At 39.6% G+C, this 22,341-nt stretch overlaps 1 protein-coding gene across 1 annotated transcript in view; it reads right to left on the bottom strand.

The window, feature by feature from the left end:
* Positions 1–22,341, bottom strand: part of WDFY4 (WDFY family member 4) — a 561,873-nt gene that overhangs the window by 136,519 nt on the left and 403,013 nt on the right. Inside the window, exons 44-46 of the mRNA XM_006874619.1 lie at positions 21,019–21,139; positions 17,316–17,401; positions 15,261–15,323 (exon numbers count right to left, since the gene is read on the bottom strand). Coding sequence (XP_006874681.1) covers positions 15,261–15,323; positions 17,316–17,401; positions 21,019–21,139 — 270 coding nt within the window. The remainder of the gene's footprint in view (positions 1–15,260; positions 15,324–17,315; positions 17,402–21,018; positions 21,140–22,341) is intronic.

The raw sequence follows: 22,341 nt of genomic DNA on the forward strand, positions 1-22,341 counted from the left end.
TATGATTTTGTAGCAATATTTTTTGACTTACCCGCATATGTTCATTTTCATTAGTCCAAATTTCTGATGTGATGCTATAGGATAAGCACTGGACTGCTAATCACAAAGCCAGAGGTTCCAACTCAACAGCACTTATCAACAACAAAGTAATTTAGTTTTTTAACTTATTGGTTCCTAAATGATATGTTGCTTAATTTTCAAATTTTTGTTAAATTTCTAGTTTCTCTTCTACTATTGATTTGTTGTTTCATTGCACTATGGTCAGAGAAGGTACTTAGGGTTTCAATATTTTTTCAATTTATTGAAGTTTGTTTTGTGACCTAACATATGACTTATCCTGCAGGATGAGCCACGTGCCCTGGAGAAAAATGAGTATCCTGATGATGTTGGGTGGAATGGTCTATAAATATCTGTGAGATCTACTTGGTATATAGTGCTGTTCAGGAACTCTAGTTCCTTATTGATCTTTTCAGATGTTCTATCCATTATTGATAATGGTGTATTGAAGTCTCCAACTATTATTGTTTAACTCTTTCTTTCTTTATTTCTGTGTTTGGTTCACAAATTTTAGAGCTCTGTTGTTGGGTAAATATGTATTTGTAACTGTTATTCCTTCTTGATTAGTTGACCCTTTAATCATTATATACGGTCTTTTGTATCCTAACAGTTTTGCTTAATGTATGTTTTGATTGAGCTTTTATTTTGCTTGCTTCTATTTGCATCCGTTCACAATTAACCTCTTTGTGTCTTTTGATTTAAAATGAGTCTATTGTGGACAGCATATTGTTGAGTCACGTGTTCTTATTCACCCTGCCAATCTGTACCTTTTATTTTGAGAAAACAGTCATTCACATTTAAAGTAGTTACCAATAAATAATAACTTCTGTCATTTTATCATTTGTTTTCTGTGTGTCTTGTACTTCTTTGTGCCTCATTTCTTTGAATATTTATGTGTATCTAGTTGATTTATTTTTATATAATTTATTTTTATTTATTTTCATTACCTTCTTACTTCCTTTTGTATATATGTCTTTAAATTTTTTTTCTTTGTGGTTACCATGAGGAATATATTTACCATATCCTAAATGTCTAATAATTGTTTTAAATTGATATCAACTTACCTTCAATATCATACAAAAACTGTTTCCATGCTGTTAAGTTGCTATTAAGTGCCATTGAGTACGTTCTGACTAATAGTGACCCTGTATAGGGTTTCTGAAGAATGGCTGGTGCGTTTGAACCACCGATCATAGGGTTCAAACTGATCTTGTGATCCAGTGCTTGTCCTATAGCACCTACCCCCTTTATGACATTGATGTCACAAATTACATCTTCATATATTATGTGCCCAGTATCATTATTTTGTAACTATTATTTTTGTCTTTTATACTATGTAGAATGTAACAATACTAAACCCAAACTGCAGCAAAATTGGCCTTTGTATTTGCCCTTGAAATTACTTTTACCAAAGTCTTTTTTTTTTTTTTTTTGATACAGCTTTCAGTTTATGTCTAGTATCCTATCTTTTCAAACAGAATGATTCTTTAGTGTTTCTTTAAGGGGAGGTCTGATGGTAACACACTTTCAGCTTTTGTCTTACTGGAAATGTCTTGGTTTCACCCCCATTTATGAAGAACAGCTTAGCTGTATACAGGATTCTTAAATGACAGTGAGATTTTTTCTTCTTTTCTTTCAATGCTTTGAATATATCATCCCAACTACTTTCTGCTCCCCATGGTTTCCAAGGAGAAACTAAAGCTTAGTCTTATTGAGGCTCCATTTGTATCATTATTTATATTTCTCTTACTGCTTTCAAGATTTACTATCTGATTTTTGGAAGCTTAATTGTAATGAATCTCACTGTGGACCTTCTTATGTTTATGCCACACAGAGTTCACGGAGTTTCTATGTACACATTCATGTTCATCATCAAATTTGGGATGTTTTCAGTGATTATATCTTCAAAACTCTTTCTGTTCCTTTCTTCACTTCTTTTGGAATTCCCATGATATGCATATGTTGTTAAGTCCTGTCAAGCTGGTTCCTACTCCGAGTGACCATGAATAGGGTTTCCAGGACTCCAGTTCAAATATAGTAACCCTATTCAGAGTCCTGGTGTGATGCTGCATGTTCATGTGCTAGACTGCAAAGTCTCTGGTATCATGGCTTCTATGGTTAGGACCCCATGTTCTGCTCATTGTAGTTGATTTTTGTTTGCTGTTTTCTTCTTTTGTGTTTTTGTTAGCTAGCAGGACATTTGGATCCTTTTTCAAATTTTACTAGATTTTTGTCTTTATTTCTCTTCCTTTATATTATACTGTCCTCTCTTTACCCATTATTGAAGGTGGGGTGATCTGTTTGTTTCACAACCAGGATTTCTTGTAAACCATAGCAAGCATAAAACTTGATTTCCTCACCCTTCATTGTTTATTTTCTTTTTTGGGTTCATGACGACTAGGACATAGGGTTAGGATTATGGCTAGGTCCCGGTGAGAAACTGGGATAAACCACTGAACCACAAGGTCAGTTTGAACTACAAGGTTGGCAGTTCAAACTCACCAGCCACTACTTGGAAACCCTGTACAGGGTTTCTATGAGTAGGAACTGACTAAACAACATTTAACAACAACAACAACAACAACAACAGGGTAGACCTAAGTTTAAATGTAATGTTAGGATTATGATTTGGACTAGTGTTGGTCTAGTTTTAGGATTATAGTTGTTTATCTATTTATCAGTTTATTTAACTTTTTTCTTGAAGTGTACTTGATATCCTCTTCATTTGTAAGTCCCACAACTACAGTATATCCTCTTTTAACTTTGTAGGGTTTTTGTTGTTGCAAATTGATATCTCTGGTTCCTTGTTTTCAGTCTTGTAAACTTTTTTTGCTTTGGATACTTTTATATCTGCACTGATTTTCTGGGTAATATTGTCATGTATGTTAATCTCAGGTTATTTTCTACTGCTGTTGGTTCTCTGTCCAAGGAACTCCTTTTATTACTTTTTGTAAGGTTGGTATGGTATTTACAAATTCTTTTAATTTCTGCTTATTTGGAAATGTTCTAATTTCCCTGTCATATTTGAGGAACAAGTTTGCTTGGTATTGTGATTCTTGTTTGGAATTTTTTTTCTTTCAGAGTTTTATATGTCATCCCATTGTCTTCTTGTCTGTATAGTTTCTGCTGAAAAATCAGAGTGTAGTCTTATTAGTTCCCTTTTGATGTAAATTTTCCTTTTCTCTGAACTGCTTTCAAGATCATTTCCTTAGCTTTGGTTTTGAAAAGCTTGCTTTTAATTTGTTTTGATGATATGATACTATGACTAACTGCTTATTTTTCTGTGCAATGTTTATCTGTGGAAATCCTATCATATTTCTAAAATCAATGAAGTTATTCAAATTTCACCATTTTCATTTGTTTTTTTACTAAAATGTGTCTTACTTTATGAAAGTAAGGAGTCTTGGTGTGGTGCTGTACGACAAGTGCTCAACCACAAGGTCAGTTTGAACCACAAGGTTGGTGGTTCAAACACACCAGCCACTCCTTGGAATCCCTTTACAGGCCAGAATTGATTCGATGGCACTTAATAACAATAGCAATTCTAAAAGTAAAAATATTATAATATAGTTTTTAAAAGGATCTTTTAATAATTATGATTCTACATATTAAGTCAACTAAAGCAATCCTTAGACTGCTAGTGTGGAGCTGTAGATAAGCAGTGAACTACTAACTATAAGGTCAGAGGTTCAAACACACAAGCAACTCCTCAGAAACCCTATACAGGCTTGATGGCAATTAACAACAGCAAAATAATTCTTACTAGTTACTTTTCTGCATATATTTTTATATGCACTTAAAAATATACACAGAGAATTGGTTATTGGTTATTCCTATCCCCCCTTTTTAGGAGCCCTGGTGGCATGATGGGTTAAATATTGGGATACTAACCATAAGGCTAGCAATTCCAACCCACCAGCTATTTTGTGGGAGACACATGAAGCTGGTTGCTCCTTTAAAGATTTAGGCTCAGAAGCATAAAGAAGCAGTTCTACTCTGCACTACAAGGTCAATATGAGTTGAAATCAACTTGATGGCAATGGGACACTCCCTTACCACCACCACCCCCTTTTAAGTCTCTGTTGCTACATGTCATTTATAATTTATAATGGTAAGGTAGTTATTCTTATTGATACACTAAGTTACTGTTGAACCCTTAACTTATTTCCAAATTTACTTATAGAAATGATTTTGTGATGAGAGCCCGTAAAAGTAAAACCTTTTAAACTATTATTTTATTAGTATAGTTTCATTATAGAAAATAATTTGCTAAAGTGTGATTTTTTTTCATAGTTTGATACATGACATCACACAGCTTGTAAAATGTTTAAACAGATCTATATATCTACCAGAAGTATATTAGAGAACCAATTTCATTGCATCATTGACAACGTTATCCTTTATATTCTTATATTCATTTAATGTCTGCAGTGATTTATTAGAAGGTCTTCTGAAGATTAATGGAATAACTATGTTAGAAAAGTACTTTCTCTGGCTAAGAGGTCACCATTCATATATTAGACTTTGAATATATCCATCAGATAGCCATCCTCCCATTTTAGCTACTTCATCTCTGATCCAAGAGGTGCTGAATCCATTCAGGGGCATGTGGTTAAGAGACAGGAAGATGGCTACGCATAGTTGGATAATGTCCATGTTTTTTCTTTATAAGCAGTGTGCCCTTCTTTGTCACTCAAAAGAAGCATTTAATGGTTATTAATATTCTGGTTCTGATCCCATCTGTATTTCTGAGAAAAGTTTGGTCCGGATTCTGTCTCTGCCCTCTGGTCCGATCTCCCAATCCATCTCAGTGCACTATCCCACTGGGTCTAGTCTCATACACAAAGTCCTTCTCCAGAAGGCTCCCCAAGATTGTCTATCTATTGATTGATTGGTATGCAAGATGAAATGTATTTGACTTCCTTCATCTAGGTACTAATGGTGCTTTCGTTCTTGTAGCAATGTCCTCGGAAGAGGTTTTAAGTGCTTTTAACTTCATCTAGACTGAAAAATAAGGAGCCTTGATAGCATATTGGGTTATGTGTTAGACTTCTAACTACAAGGTCAGCAGTTTGAATCCACCAGCTGCTTCATGAGAGAAAGATGAGGCTTTCTGCTCAGAAACCCAATCCAGGGTCGCTATGGGTTGGAATGGACTTGATGGCACACTACCACTACCAGCAGACTGAAAATTAATGATACATGGGCTTTGATTTGACACAGAATAAAATATAATCTGACATACTTTTAGTAAGCAACAATTGAAGATAGAAACTAGTTAGGGATCATCTCCTAAATTTTATTTCCTTTTCTGTATAGAAAAAGGTTTGATGCTCTAAAACACTACCATCATCCTTACTTTTACTGGAAATGTACTAATCCTATCAATACTTTAAAGGAAAACCATGGAGTTTCTCTACCATCAAATAAAACAAAAATCCTATTCATGCTAGCCTTTCAGAAAGCCAGGAGTAAACTTGATGACCGCAGTGTGGGTGTGACCTCTGCTTTTTGTGTGTGTTTTGTTTCCAAACAAACAAATGCCTCAACTTCTTGTGTCTCCAATCTCCAGGTTAAACTCAGTCACCTCCCTAGTGTAATTTATGACAAAAACTGAAGACTCACATGAATGAATGACTCTGAAGAGGAGAAGCCTTCAATTAGAAGACACAGAGTGGCTAGGGGAATATTCTGGGCCCAGTGCTCTGGTCTAGCCAAGCCACTGACTTTGTCTCTCTTTGCTTTAGGCTACATTTGTGTGGAAAGGACTTTGGGATGTAATTGATGTTGTTTTTAATTTACATAGAGGAAATTATGTAAATTATACTATAACATATACATAATCCATTAAATGTAAATGGTCTACTTTATTTGTAATGACCCCAACTGGAAACACTCAAATGCCATTGAATGAGTAAATGATCAAACTGAAAAGTCTAAGTTAGGGCACACTTCACAGCAATAAAACAGAGCAAATTATTGATATACACAACAACATAGATGGGTCCAAGAGATTATGCTGAGTAAAAATATCAATCTTCAAATGTCACATGATTCAATTTATGTATCATTCTCAAAATGACAAAATTATAAAGAAAGGAAAAATATTAGTGCTTACCAAAGATTAGGAATCGTGGGAGATGGTAAGCAATGGGTACAACTTTAAAGGGGTAGCACCAAAGATGTTTCTTAAGTGATCACATAGTTCTGAATGCTGATTGTATTTGTGTTTACATTAATCTACTGATGTGATTAAATGACATGAAGAACTATACAGATACACTGTATTGATGTCACTTTCTTGGTTTTAATACTGTACTGGTGGTAGTGGTTGTGTGCTGTGGAGTAAGTTCTGACTCATAGCGACCCTATATATAGGGTTTCTGAGGCTGTAGATCTTTCTTCTGTGGAATGGTTTGTAGTTTCAAACTACTGACCTTGAGGTTAGCATCTCGACTTGTAAACACTGTGCTACCAGAACGCCTTAACATTGTACTAGGGTTATGTATTATAATGAAATGTGCAAGGACCTGGAGTTAGAAAGAAAAAAGAGGAGAACACCCTCAGCATTTCTCAAGATAAAGGAAATGAAGAAAAATTCAAGTTTGTGTTGCAATATTGAAGGTTCCTGTGGACAAATACTGAATGAGCAGGAAGCACCAAAAGAAAATGGGAGAAATACACAGAATCACTGCACCAAAAAGAATTGGTTAATGTTCGAACATTTCAAGAGGTACCATATGATTAAGATCTGACGATACTTAAGAAGAAGTCCAAGCTGCACTGAAGTGACTGGCAAAAAACCCTTTCCAGGAGTTGACAGAAGACAAATAGAAATGAAACAGATGTAACACTGGAGATGCTCACTCGACTATGCCAAGAAATTTGGAAGACAGCTACCTGTCTAAATGCTAGGAAGAGATTCATATTTGTTTTCATTACAAAGAAAGGTGACTCAACAGAATACAGAAATCACTGAACAGTATCATTAATATCACATGCAAATAAAATGTTGCTGAAGAGAAGTCAAAAACAGTTGCAGTAGTACATGGACAGGGATCAGCCAGAGATTCAAACTGGATTCAGAAGAGGATGTGGAACTAGGGATGTCATTACTGACAACAGATGGATCTTGGCTGAAAGCAGAGAATACCAGAAAAATATTTACTTGTGCTTTATTGACTATGCATTCGACTGTGTGGATCATAACAAACTATGGATAACATTTTGAAGAATGCATAACTCATAACACTTAATTATGCTCTCAAGGAACCTGTACAGAGACCAAGAGACAGTTGTTAGAATAAAACAAAGGGATATTGAATGGTTTCAAATCAGGAAATGTGTGTGCCATATTTATATCCTTTCACCACATTTATCCAATTTGTATGCCAAGCAACTAATCAGAGAATCTAGGTTACATGAAGAAGCACGTGACACATTAGGATTGGAGGAAGACTCATTAATAACCTGCATGATGCAGCTGATAAAACCTTTTATTCTGGAAGTAAAGAAGACATGAAATATTTACTGATGATTATCAAAGACTACAGCCTTCATTTATGGATCATACCTCAATATAAAGAAAATGAAAATCCTCACAATTGGAGAAGTAAATAACATCATGATAAATGGAGAAAAAATTAACTTTGTCAAAGACTTCATTTTACGTGGATCCATAATCAATGCTCATAGAAGTAACAGTTAAGTAATCAAATGATGTACTGTCTTAGACTGCATTAGACTTCTTTGAAGTGTTCAAGAACAATGATTCACTTTGAGGACTAAAGTATGCCCAACATAAACCATGATATTTTCATGCTGGTGTGGCACTGGACTGCACTGGATATGTGCTGGACTGTTGACCACAGCCCAGCAGTTCAAACCCACCAGCTGCTCTCAGAAAGCCTATACAGGGTTGCTATGAGTCAAAATCAACTCAATGGCAAAAAACAACAGCAACATATGCATGTGACAGTTGCATGTGAATAAGAAAGACTGTAGAAGAATCAATGCATTTGAATTATGGTGTTGGTGAAGATTATTGAAAGTACCAGGAAATGCCAGAAGAACAAACAAGAGTGTCTTGGAAGAATATTACTTAGAGGATGACATGAGTTCATCTCTTGTACTTTGGACACAAAAATCCCCACCACTTGATGAATAAACAGCATTCTTATCAACGGAGAAGAGATTGAAGTTGTCAAGGACTTCATTCTTCTTGGATCAACTGTCAACACTCGCAGAAGCAGCGGTCAAGAGATCAGATGACGTATTGCATTGGGCAAATCTGCTGCACAGAACTTTTTAAAGTACTGAAGAGCAGAGATGTCAGCTTGAGGACTAAGGTGCGCCTGACCCAAGCCATGGTATTTTCAATAACCTCATATGGATGCGAAAGCTGGACAGTGAATAAGGAAGATCATAGAAGAATTAATGTCTTTGAGTTGTGGTGTTGGAGGAGAATACTGAAAGTGCCGTGAACTGCCAAAAAAACCAATAGATCTGTTTTGAAGAAGTACAACCAGAGTGCTCCTTGGAAGCCAAGATGGCTAAGCTTCGTCACTCCTACTTTGGACACATTGTCCTGAGAGAACAGTCGCTGGAGAAGGATATCATGCTGGGTAAGGTGGAGGGTCAGAGAAAAAGAGGAACCCCTAATGAGATGGATCAGCCAGGTGGCATCATTGATGGCGTCAAGTGTGGCAGCGGTAGTGAGGTTGGCCCAGGATCGGACATTGTTTCGTTCTTCTGTGCATGGGGTTGCTATGAGTCGGTTCTGACTTTATGGCACCTGACAACAACAACAACTTTGGACATGTTATCAGAAGGGCCCAGAAGGACATCCTGCTTGGCAAAGTGGAAGGTCATTGAAAAATAGAAAGAGATGGGTTCCAAGTGGCATCAACAATGGGCTCAAACATAACAACAATTGTGAGAATGGAGCAGGACCAGGTAGTATTTTGTCTGGTTATGAACAGTGTCAGTATGAGTTAGAACCAACTTGATGGCACCAAAAGCCAACAGTTATGTAAGATACAACTATTAGGAGGAACTAAGTGACAGGTAGAGAGAGCCTCTCCTTTTACAACTTACTATAATAGATATGCAAATGTTTTAAAATAATGATTTTTAATTATGACACCTTGATGCAGCAATAAACAGAATCTTGTACACGAACGCTTCAGATCATTTGTTGAAAAATGGAATGAATAGATAAATGTTTCAACAACATTGAAACCTCCTCATATGCGTTGGGCTGCTAACCTCAAAGTCAGCAGTTCGAAACTACCAGCTGATCTGCAGGAGAAAGATGAGGCTTTCTGCTCCTGTACAGATTTACAGTCTCAGAAACCCTATACAGGGTTGCTATGAGTCAGAACAGACTCCACGGCACACCACCACTACCATATATCTGCCAAGTGCTAATTTATCAGGTGTCAGACTAAGACAGACTATGAAGGACTTAACAATTTAATTCCAAAAATTAGACAATGAGATGAAAACTATGCCTTGTCCAATATAGTGCTGGAGAATGTGTTCCCCTAGGTTGACAGATGCTCAAAGTGCACTGCTTATAATAATAAACTTAAGCATACCAATGGTGGTGCAAATGCCACAGGATCAGGCAGTGTTTCATTCCGCTGTAAATGAGGGAGGGCACCATGAGTCACAGCACGAATCTAACATAGCCAGTCAACCCAGATCTGCAATTCCTGAATGCTCCTGAAGAGGTAAGGCGTTTCTAAAGAAAGATCACTAAACTAGTCTAAAAGTATCTTTTAAGCATATTCTTACACATTTCTGAGGAAGATGCTAAAATAATAAAGAGATACACAGCTTCTCTATCTTTGTTCAAGCTTTCTGTAGGTGGCTAACCACAGGTGGAGTGTGAGGTGGGCGCTTGAATCAGCATGTTGCTGCGGAATCATGCCTTTTCTTCCTTCATGACCATGGCCTCTCACATCAGCATGGTGGTATGGCACAGCATGGTTATGGAAGCAACACGGCTGGACAGAGCTGAAGGGAAACAGGGAGAGACTGGGTACAAAGATCAGGATTCAAGGCAGGTTCTGACCTGGAAATGGGTATGGGTAAAGGTAGAGATGAGAGGAGTTGTGGGTCTAGTAAGGCAAAACACACATGAGGAATGAGACCTGACAAAAAAAGTTACTTTTTGTCATACCCTACCAAACTCACGACTGCGTTGCCCTACTGAGACCTGAGCTTGACATAGGTAGAGCTCATTGCAGGTCACTGAGCTCTGCTGTCTCAGCAATTTGAGACACATTTGAACATTTTGTAACTGTTCTTTTACCATTTGTGCCTGTACCCTACTATCTTGTTCCCCTCTGGTTCCAGCAGTGTTGCTCTTGACCCCAAGGTCTGAATGGTAAAATTCACACAGCCACCATCTCAGGCTGTGCTTTACCAAGAAGCCAAAAGGGCCACGTCTCTCCTCTCAATTATAGAACTAAAGTTGTCTTGACAAAAGTCATCATGTCCAGTACAGATTTGCAGCCTGCCAGAAATCAATCCCACTTTGGGTGTCGTACTGAAGAAGTGAAAATGGAGAGATGGGTTTTATTATTTTTTTTTTAAGTTTTCATTGTGAATTATGTGGTCTACCTGGGAGAACATCAGTTTTATATTCATCCTATTGTATTTCATTTCATTGCAATGAGAGGTGGGTTTTCTTGAAGTTTTTCCTCTCCACTGTTCATAGTGACGCTTTTGGAGGGGTCATGATTGATTTTGGTGACTGATAATCTTCTTGTGGGAATTTCATAGCTCCTTATAGCTAAATGTTGCATTCTTAAACATTCTTTCATTATTTTTCAAAGATAAACTATGATTGAAACAGCTTTGAAAGCATACAACTGTAAAAGTTTGTGTCAAAAATTAGTTTAGTTCTAAACAGTATATTTCAGTATATTCCAAATATGAGTCTCTGGTGGTGCAAGCAGTTAACACATTTGGCTGCTAAATGAAATGTGGTGGTTCGAGTCTACCCAGCTGTATCTGGAAACAAGGCCTAGTGATCTAATTCTGAAAAATTAGTCATTGAAAACCCTATTTTGCACAGACATATTCTGACACATATGGACTTGTCAGTAATTGGCTTAGTTATAAGCAGGCTCACTGTCACTCCTAACAAATTCCTCCAGAACAGAGATCTTAGACTCTAAAACATAGTGTGTCAGCATGCCAGAGCTTGTCTGTGGAGGTGGCTTTGGAAGGATGCCCTGCAACTCACTGCCCAGGGTGTGTGGGGGCTCCAGAGAAAGAGAGCCAGACAGACATCCCAACTTTGTATTTCTCTAAGATTTCTAAACTCTAGGTTTTATATGAACTGAGATCATTAAAAATTAATATAATTGAGTCAGACCATGCTAGCTTCCTGAAGACACATCTGTACAGAAATAAGCCCAAAAACTATTCTTCCCACTTTTAGAGAGAATCTTTATAGAGAATTAGAGTCTGTAGTACTCCTTTGCACATTTTGTAAGAAAGAAATTGCCTTCTTTTTGTTCCCATTGTCCTTTAGACAAAGACAAATTTGATATTCAGTATTATCAGAAAATATGTTCTAGAAACAAATTTCAAAAAAAAACCCTGCTTCCCTTTATTTTTCACAAGATAATGCAACCCAACATGGTATCATGCTTTGCTTCAGGACAATTAGAGTAACTAAATCATTTCAGGCACTTGACCACATCTATTGTTTTCTGCTTTAAATCACTTTTTGGGTAACTTAAAAATAATCGTACATTGTATTTCACTCTGACGCTGTCTGCACCCTTATTGGAAGGGTACAAGTACACTTAAGGGCGACATTCCCAGCCAATGTACCTCAATCACAGCCATCACCTGTGTCTCATTGGAGACTTCAGTTTTGCTATGATACTGAACAGGTTTCTAGAGAAGTGCCTGGTGATCTACTTCTGAAAATTAGCTAATGGAAATCCGACAGATCACAATGGCCCGACATCATTGCCATAAGTTGAGGGCCAACTAGACAGTAGTTAGTAAGTTTGCTTACATGTGCATTATCAATGAACATTTATTCGCAGCACAATGCACTGTTCTCAACTAGCTGCAGAAGTTATCCATGCTTAAAGCTGGGCTAGGACTAAGCCAAACAGGATATAAAATGGTTACGATAGTCCCTATCCCATGGGCTAAAGCAGCCACAATGGGAAAAAACAAAGACAGTGGAAATGAAACAAACACTGGGTCCAGCTGTCCTACAGGTGCATCTTGGTACCCAGATTGGTGCCTATGGTTATTCCAAGGGATGATTGAGGAGTAATTGCCGATTATCTGACTCTTCTACAGACTGGAGAATCATCTTTGCATCACCTAGTAATAATTTCTGCACAGTCTCCCACCTTCGTGGCCATACCTATAATTCAGCTCTACTTCTGCCCCATATTCCCATAGTCCCATGAGATCTGGGATGGAAAACTTAACAACTTGCCATTGTGGATAAAGGTTTGCATTGTCAGGGCAAAGCACCCTGAAGACTGAGCCCATCAGACTAGGATGGACAGTTACATGGCTGCCGAATGATGTCACATAACATTTTATATATGTTTCTTTACAAGAGACAAATAGGGTTCAGTTGATGCCATATTTTTCCAGGGACAGAGAAAGAGGACATGCAGCCCATGAGATTGTGGCCTCTGGGAGTACTCCCTGGATGGGGCAGTTGTGGTCATCTGGTTTGTGAACACATTAGTATTCACTATCTTCTAATAACAGCATCTTGATTCTCTTGCAGAACTACAGTCCTCCCAGTTTGTTCTATGTTGTTGGGTAGTCCTGACCCTAAAAGCTGGATGGGCATACCACCCAGAACTGGCCAATGAAGGAACTGGGATTACTTATGGGATGGGCACATTACCTAACTTGGTTGGTGGCAGTGGTTGTGTGCTATGGAGTCAGTTCTGACTCATAATGAGCCTGTCTAGAGTTTCCAAGTTTTCTGTGGTTAGCAACCCACCTCATAATCTACTATGGTATTGTTGCGGACCGTGTAAGACTGGTCAGAGGTTTGAGGCCCTATAGGCCCGAGTGTAACAAATGAGGCCACTGGCAGTTAATGGCAAATTGCTTTCATCTTATTATTCAGTTACATGTATTAAATTAATACACGGAGCCTTTGATAATCCACAGATAAATGTGATATTTTCCTAAAGCTGAGACTAAAGGTTGCAAGGTTAAGCCTTTCTCCAAAGGATTAACTAAAAATATCTTAGCTACTTCACAGTTCCTTGTTCTACAGACAAAAAAGCCATCCACCTGAATCTCTCCCAAGTGTTAGTTAGCTATTCAGCCAAGTTCCTGAAAACCTGGCTCAGGAAGCCCAAACAGCAGGACTCCGCCCAAGCTTTTGTCCTTAACTCTCACCTTCCCCCACCTGAGCTCAGGGGCTATAGATAAGTTAATTGAGCCTGAGAATCCAAGTTGCTGGCCTGGAATTCGAACCAGCAAAGTACGATGTAAAGTTACCTGAATGTCTGGAAAAGTACTGATGTTAGCTGTACCTTGCCTAAGTCCCTCCCAGCTTGGTGTGAAGCTCCTCCCCTAAATAAAACAGAGGCCCGGGCCTCCCCAGGTGTGCATTACGGGTTGGAAGGCATGCAGTAAAGATTGCAGTGCATTACAAGATGGAGGGCATGCAGTAAAGATGGCAGGGCAGTGAGTTGCTGCCTGCAGAGGTCACGATGCCTGTAGTCCCAAGCCTGCCCACCAGTGATGTATCCACCCTGGCTTTGGGGTGCCTCATTGTCTCTCTCTTTGTCTCTTTCTGTGTATTCTTGCTATATATTTATCGCCATCAGGTATCTCCTCCTCGTGAACCGAACCCCTATGTCGAGGCAGGTCCCCGACAAATATGGTATCAGGTCAGGGACTGACTAGTACTGCTGAGCAATAGCATTCCCCATTTGCTGTGTGTTGGGATTCTTGAGTAGTTAACTCCAGGCCTGGAGCTATTAGAGGCATTGATGGCTTTGTGCTGGGAGAGCCTATAGAGAACAAAGCCAGTTGAGGGGAAATCTTTGCTATAAGGTGGAGATCTTTGCTTCCTGCAGACCTATTGAGCATGGAAATCCAATTACATCAGCTTCCAGTTTACCATGGCTCCATCTTGCACTAAAAGTGCTGAGAAAATCAAACTGAATGTTAAGGTTTACATGAAACATAAGCAATATGAGAACACAGAACTGATATTTAATTTATATACACAATTGAATCATTAAAACATTTCCATTATTCACTGTCTTTTTTCCTCACAAAATATCAACTCCATAAAAGCAGGAGACATTTTGATTATTTTGTTTATTGCTCTGTCAGACAGTAAGCACTACATAGAGGGGGCTTCAAAATGCACATGGGAAATTCCAATGGCTTCTCATCCCAGTTTCCATGAACTTTTTGAAGTCCTTTTATAAAATAAGCACATAATTTGATATAAAGAAATTCTTTTGTATGAATTTTGGTACATAGTCCAGACTCATAACTATTTTGAGTATCACTCCTGGAGACACTTCTCCCCTTACCATGTCCCCACATACTCTTTGGGAAAATGAGTACCCCACTTCTTCCTACATCCTCCGTCCTAACTGAAATCAAAGTTCCTACTGATCCTCAATGGACTCTTCAGAGAACTAGGTACTTGTAAAGGAGGTTCTGGGTAGGACTGGGGCATTTCATACTTTGGAAATGTTTCCCCATTTTACAGATTCATAAATTAGCACCTGATCAGTACACCTTACACCTTCACATATTAGTTGAGTTTCTGAACATTCAGGGACTTTGGAAATATGAAGAGAAAGTCTGGAATTGCTACTCACCCCCACATGAGGGCTTGAGTATAGCTTCTTAAGGGTCAACACCCCTATTGATCACTTGCCTCCAACCACCACCACAGACTAAGAATTGTATTTTTCATTTTTGTGTGAAAAAGTCACAGAGCACGTGGAACATAAAATCTATTCTTAGAGCTTTAATTGGCATGAAGGACTTTGGGAACAGGATGAAGCATGGATGGGGGCTGGAGAAAAGAAATAAGAAAGGAGAAGCAAACAGATGCTCTTTGCATGAACTCTCTAAAATAGTATCAAGTGAGTAAGGAACATCAGAGCAGGGTCAGATTGGGCCCAGGAAGCTGGGCTGATGTGGCCGTGCCTTGTTACCTTAGGTTGATGGAGTCCTCTGTAATGCCTCTCCCCTTCAATCTGGGCTGGAAAGAGCAGAAGCTGAAAAATAAAGTGAAGGGATAATTCTGTCAGTAGACCCTGGATTCTTCTAACACCAGTGGAGATGCTTGCAGACTAAGGCAAGAGGCAGGGTCATTCTTGCTCTCCTCACCCCACCCTGACCAGATTATAAACGATCACCTGGCCTCCATGTACCTTTGAGGTACCATCTCAGCACCTTTAGGTATTACTATTTGGTTTTACTCATGACAACGATAATATTTAAACAATAGTTGTCAAGGTACACCTTTCTTTGGTGTCATGTCTGTGAAAAGGACTTGATACTGCAGTTGACAGTTTCAACAACTCTGTGGCACATCCAGCATGTCCTTCTTCAGACAAATGTCATTTTAACTGTCTTCTCTGAAAGTGGGTGGGCACAGTTGGAGAGTTTATGCTAGGAAGGAGTCACTTGACTGAGCAAAGGAGGTACAAAACTTCTAGATAAATTTTGAAAAACATTGTTTAATGTACATAAAGCACGGGGAGAAATGAATCCAACAGTCAGCACTATATGCCTATGTTTAAGATTTGATCTAACCTGGACCTTGAAGATAATTTTCAGAGGTAAACTGACAGTATAACCTTAGGGAGACTCATCCGAGTGAGAGGAGGTACACCAAGAGCTGTCACTCACAGTTCTCTGTAAGAATTCTTTCCTACACACTAGCATGACTTTGGACCCCAAAACCTATCCTGACACCAATTATTGGCAGAAATAGCATAAACACTGGAGTCTTGAAGCACAAAATGGGGTTTTCCAGGCCAGTGGTATGAAATACACCATATAACTTCCAGCTCAAAGTGAAGTCGAACATAACCACTCCTCACTTGTGGTCTATTTGTCTTTGGAAACATTCCTTCTTTTCTAGATTTTCTATACCAAATCTCTTTGACTATTTATCTATACCTTTATAATAATAATAAAAATGGCCATTATTTTAAAATGTACACACTGGCTTAATATTCTTAGACTAATTAATCTAAATAATTAAGCTGTCTTGGTGTGGCACTGTAGGATAAGCACTGGACTGTGAAATACAAGGTCAGCAGTTCAAACCCTCTAGTCACTATTCAGAAACCCTATATTGGGTCGCTATGAGTCAGAACTGACTATGGAACTTAACGACAACTTAAATAGCAGGCTTCTTTCTTCAAGAAAAATAGACGTTCAGAGCAAAATTAGGATATTCAGTTGTTTGGAGTTCTCTCTAAGAAAATATGCCACTGAGACAACTAAAATAGGTACTCACTAAGGATCAAAAACAAGGTTGCATCAAAAAAAATTACTTGGAAAATACAGTTAAACAAGTCTGGAAGATCCATTAAATAGTCAGTTGATTAAATACATCATACCCCTACTCCTCACTTACAAACTTGGTTAGGACCCAAAGACCAGGATATTATACAAAAGTTGGCATTATGCAAAATGTTACATCATATCACAAAATGGAATATGACTACATTACTACTTACCTGTCAAATTACACTATATATATATATATATATCTTCAAAACCACTGAGAATCATGGCCCAGCCAAGTTGAAACATAATCTTAACCTTCACCATCAGTGTAATTCTCACCTTGCACACCTTGACATCCATTACTGCCAGTTGTACATTGTTAATGTACAAAATAGCTGGATATTAGATTTTTTACTATAGTTGTAAATGTTAGATGTCACTAAATACGGAGCAGGTGTATTTGTACACTTTTTTCTTTCTGTAGTTGTTTTGCTCCTAAACAGTGTCAATAAAAATGGAGCCTATCTCCCAAGATTTGGGAAAGGTGTTTCTGTAGCTTTTATCCCCACTTTGTGCCATGATTCAGTAGCTCTCTGGGTCAGGTAAGTCTTCCTAGTGCTTAACCTAAATAATGCTTGCTGCATGTTGAAGGCATTTTTCCTGAGAAAAGAGATCAGCAGTCTTGTTTCTCTGCTCTAGATTCATAACCAATTTCTGTAAAAAGGAACCGGTTTCCAAAATCTTACCTTTTGAAGACCTTACTCCGGTCATTGTTGTGGAAGACAAGGAACTTGGAATATCCATTTTGGAAGAAGATTTCCAGGGAAATTTCCTACAAAGAGAAACCCTTTTTATTGCTCCTGATGCTTCCTTGAGGGATCTTTTCACAATTTCTCAAATGAAGATGCACCAAGGTGACAGAGCATTCCAGAGCAGATCATTTATGTTTCCGTGTCAGGCAGCACTTCCTCTCAGCACTTCAGACCTCCCAAAGGAGTACACACTCCATGGGGATAGAGATGGACAGTTGTCTCAGCAGGAAGGAGTAGGCTACATGGCCTAACAATAGCTCTAGTTCCCATGGCTGAAGAGTATCCCAGGACAAGTGAGACAGGGACAAGGAGAGCATCACAGATTGAGCTGGGGCTCCCAGAAAGACATGTTGAAATCCTAATCCCAGTAATAGTGCGCATGATTCTGTTTGAGAAGAGAACATTTTTATGCTAATGAGGCCACACAAAGTACCCTCTTAATGAGATGTGGAGTCAGTTCCAATTCATTGCGACCCTGTATGGGGTTTCCAAGGCTGTAAATCTTTACGGCCTTCTTTCTCCCATGGAACAGCTGGTAGTTTCGAAATGCTGACTTTAAGGTTCGCAGCCCGATTTGTAACCACTACACTACCAGAGCTCCTTACTCAAAGTATGGTGAATTCTAAACCTACCCCCTACTGAGGGCTCTCTTATAAAAAGGGAAAATTGGAAAACAGGAGGAAGTCAGACACCACTTATGACAAGCAGATGAATCTAGAAGTTTAGGAACTCCAAGGATTGCCAACTACTAGGAGCTGAAAAAGACAAAGAATAACCTTCTCTTCGAGCTGATACCTGGAATTCAGACTCCTAACCTCCTGACAAGAGCTTTAAGGAGCTTTAGTGGTGCAGTGGCTAAGTACTCTGCCACTTACTGAAGAGTCCATGGTTTGACCCCACCAGCTGGCCCACTTGAGGAAGAAGTGGCAGTCTGCTTCAGTAAAGACGACAGTCTTGGAAACCCTATGCGGTAGTTCTACTCTGTCCTATGGGGTCACTGTAAGTTGGAATTCACTCAATGGTCTACAATAGCAATTAGCCTCCTAACCCCCACTCCCCACCCTCACCCCCACCCCCATGTTCTTACTACAGGAGCCCTAGGTACATAAGACAGGGAGGAAAGTGTAGTGACACCTTTAGATGCCTTGACTTCCTGGTTGGGTGAGGGGAACCAGTGGGTGCAACTTCCTAACCAAGCAATCTCCTATGCACATCCACAGGCTTAAAACGCACAGGGTGTTTTGTGAACGGTAGTCTGGTGAGCCATTTTCAGCATAATGTTGTTGTTACTAGGTGCTACTGTTTCAACTTAGAACGTTCTCATGTGTGCATAGTAGAATTTCCCCACAGGGTTGCTTGCCTGTAATCTTTTTGAAAGAAAATCACTAGGTGTTTTTTCTGCAGAGCTACTGGTTGGATTTGAACCACCAACTTTTCTGTTAGCATTCAAGCAATTAACTGTTATACCACTAAGATTCCATGTTGGATTAATACCTCAATAAAAGAAAGTGACATGATTTTCTTTTCTTCCTCCTGCCTTCCTCTCTTCCTCTTCCCCTCTGTCCCATCTATTTCTAAGCTATATAAGCAGCAGATTTGTAATAAGGGATAGGGTGAGTTCACTTACGGGATAAGGTTCAGGGATGTGATGGGGTCAGGGAAGAACAATCCCCAGGAGAAGGGGGAGGATGGAAGGGGTGTGGTTTGGGCATGGAGGAGTCCACATAGTGAGAGTAAATCAAAAGTGGAGCAAGCTTCCAAAGCACATTTTCAGATCACTGATCATTTCACCAGCAGAGCTACTACACGAGCCTTCAGACACAACTACTATAACTGCTACCTGTTTTATGTCCCCCTTCTACCTGGCTGGCATTGCATTTTCCAACTCTTGTCCATTAAGACTCATTAAGTCTCCTGAGACGAGGAATGATAATTGTAATGATATTGCAAAACTCCTGTCCACTGCAGGTTTTTTTTTGTTGTTGTTGTTTTTTTTTTAAATCCACTGTGCAAAACAGATGGTGAATGTAGAATCTGTGGAGGACATAGCTCATTATGGAAAACATTAAATGCGACTCTGTTTTTTCTCCAGGGAGAATTCAGGGCTGTACAGTCTGACAGAAAACCCTACCATGTCCTGTCCCCACTTGGTAAACATACGCCTTTCCATTTCTGACCTACCCACTCTCAGGCTAAAGAACCATTTAGAAATGATCACTGTTGACTTAGGAAAAAGAAGCTCACTCTGACACTTATTTTGTACTGCATGAAAGGAGCTCTGGTAGTGTAGTGGTTACGAATCGGGCTGTGAACTGCAAGGTCAGCAGTTCAAAACTACCAGCTGTTTGGCAGGAGAAAGATGAGGCTTTCTGCTCCCGTAAAGATTTACATCCTTGGAAACCCTGTACAGGGTCTTTATGAGTCGGAACCGACTCCACGGCACACAGCCACCACCATAACCTGTAAGAGTTCTGTCACGGCACTATAGGATAAATACTGGATAACAAGTTCACAATGAACTGAAAGGTTGGTGGTCCAAAACCACCAGCCACTCCTTGGAAATCTTATACAGGGTCACTGTGAGTCAGAAACAACTTGTTGGTACTTCGCAGCAACAACAGAATCTTTAAGGTAGACATATAATCATAAAACATATTTTGCTGTCATTACTATATGGTCCCAAATGTGCTAAGCGCTACATATAGTGGAAAAGAAGTCATGGTCTGCTGTTGACTTAAAGGGAAGTTGGAGCTCGATGGCATCTGAGCATCATAAGTGACAGAGAATAATTACAATGCATGGAGTCCTGGTGTGGCACTGTAGGATAGGCACTGGTCTACTAACAACAAGGGTGGTAGTTTTAACCCACCAGCCACTCCTTGGAAACCCTATACAGGGTTGCTATGAGTCGGAACCAACTCCATGGCACTTAACAATAACATGAGGACTCCTTAAGGAATGAATGAATCCTGCCCCTGCTTGGCTTCTGCAGATCCAGCAGAGACCCTGCAGAGAGCTGGTCACATTCAGGGACTGGGTCTGCCCTTCCTCCTCTCTGATGAAGGAAGACCATCAGCATCTCTTTGGGGATAGTGACACAGACTTGCTTTTGCAGAGGTGAGGCTGATAAAGACACCCTCCCCCACCTCCCCAAAATGACCAGGCGCTTGGAGATAGATAAGAATCATGCAGAAACATGACTGCAGGCAGAGGAAGGGCACCCAGTATCCAGGGTCAGAACAGAATTGTGTGGTCAGACAGTCGGGGTTTTTAAAACCAGGAAACCTAGAACTCAAATATCAGTTGTCAGTTCCATGATATGACAGTTGCCCTGCCCTATATTTCTAAGTTTGCAAGGCAGCTCCATCCATGGTGATGTAGGGGAAAACTGGACAAAGATGATGGACCAAAAAAGACAAGTAAGAGAGAGGAACACTAAGCACCCAAGGACAGAATGAACAGAAAGCACAACCAGAGTTAGTGCTCTGGACCAGGGAACTCACCATGGGATGCATCAGGAATGGTACTAGGCTATGCATGGGAAAGAGCTCCCTATTAGAGAGACTAGGGCCTCAATGGCATGAGGATAATACATCCTGTGAACAAACTGGGTCTCCCTCTACCCTAGAAGGCATACCTGCATGAGGAATCGTGTTCGGTGAATCTCCTTGATGTCTGCATAGCTGTGGCGCTGGCACGAGTAATGGTCACAGGACATGTCTTTGCTGCACATACTGAAAATGAATGGATCGCTGATGCTGGAAAGGAATGAAGACACGGGGTATAAACATCCAGACATGCACATGAGAGGACAACTGATGAACCTCTCCCCTTCCCGCCTTCCTTAGCCCAGCTCTCTAGTCACTGCCAACAAGGGTGCTAGCAATTCTGCTCTTAGAGAAACCCTCTCTTGACACCGGCTATTGTGAGTTCAGGCACTTGTTGTAACAGACACAGACAACCACTCTGCCCTCAAGGAGGGGGGTGGGACATCAACTCTCTGGGGTTGGGGTGGATCCAAGATGGTGGGCTCAGCAGGTACACTATCCAGACCCTTTACACCAGATTTGAGGAATCCGTGAAACAGAAACAGATGACATTACCGGAACCCAGAGTTTCAAGGGAAAGGATAAAGAAGCAGATAGAATACCAATGAGAGGATGACACTAAACAAACACAATGACCAAAGAGTGGTAAACTGCTAGCTGGCACAGTGTGACCATTTGAATTTTAACAAACAATTAGAGCAGGGACCAGATAACCAACTCTATTTACCAAGGATTGCACCAGCATCCACATCAGTGATCAGTGACAAAAGAGGTGTGACATTTTCCCTTATTTTACACAGACGTGTCTCCATCCCCCTCCATCTAGTGGCTGGTCATTTTCAGTGCTGAAATGCTATTATTTTTTTTTTTTCTTTCCTTTATTTTTCTTGTTAGTTCTTCTCTTGCCCAGTCCCCTTTTATCTTGTTCCGTTTGTTTCTTTCTCTCTCTCTCTGTCTTTCTTTCTTTACTCTTTCCTGTCCTTTGTACTTCTTTATTCTGGGGGGAGGGATCTTGTGGAGCAGAGCAAGGCCTGCCTATGCCTATGCCCCTCCCACATCTTGTCAATGTTGTGTTTTAACACAAGCTTTTTTTTTTTTTTAGGTTTTTATTGTATATTGAGTGAAAGTTTACAAGGCATATCATCAGTTTTACATTCAACAAATCATATACCTTGTTTCATTATCTTGATTATAATCCCCTCCATGTACCATCAGTTAGCAGTATTTTTCTCAATCCACTTTAGCTTTTTAAAAAACACACAAACAAAAAACCCATTCAGTTATATATAATAAGTTACATCTCCAAAGGGCACATTCTGCAAGTCTGCTCCTGGCCACCAGTTCTTAGTCCTTCTCTTCTTAGTCCATGAATCTAGAGTCCTCAGGCACTCCCCCTCTCCATGCCCCCATCT

Source organism: Chrysochloris asiatica, unplaced genomic scaffold, assembly GCF_000296735.1.
Source record: "Chrysochloris asiatica unplaced genomic scaffold, ChrAsi1.0 scaffold00289, whole genome shotgun sequence".
NCBI classification, from domain to species: Eukaryota; Metazoa; Chordata; class Mammalia; order Afrosoricida; family Chrysochloridae; genus Chrysochloris; species Chrysochloris asiatica.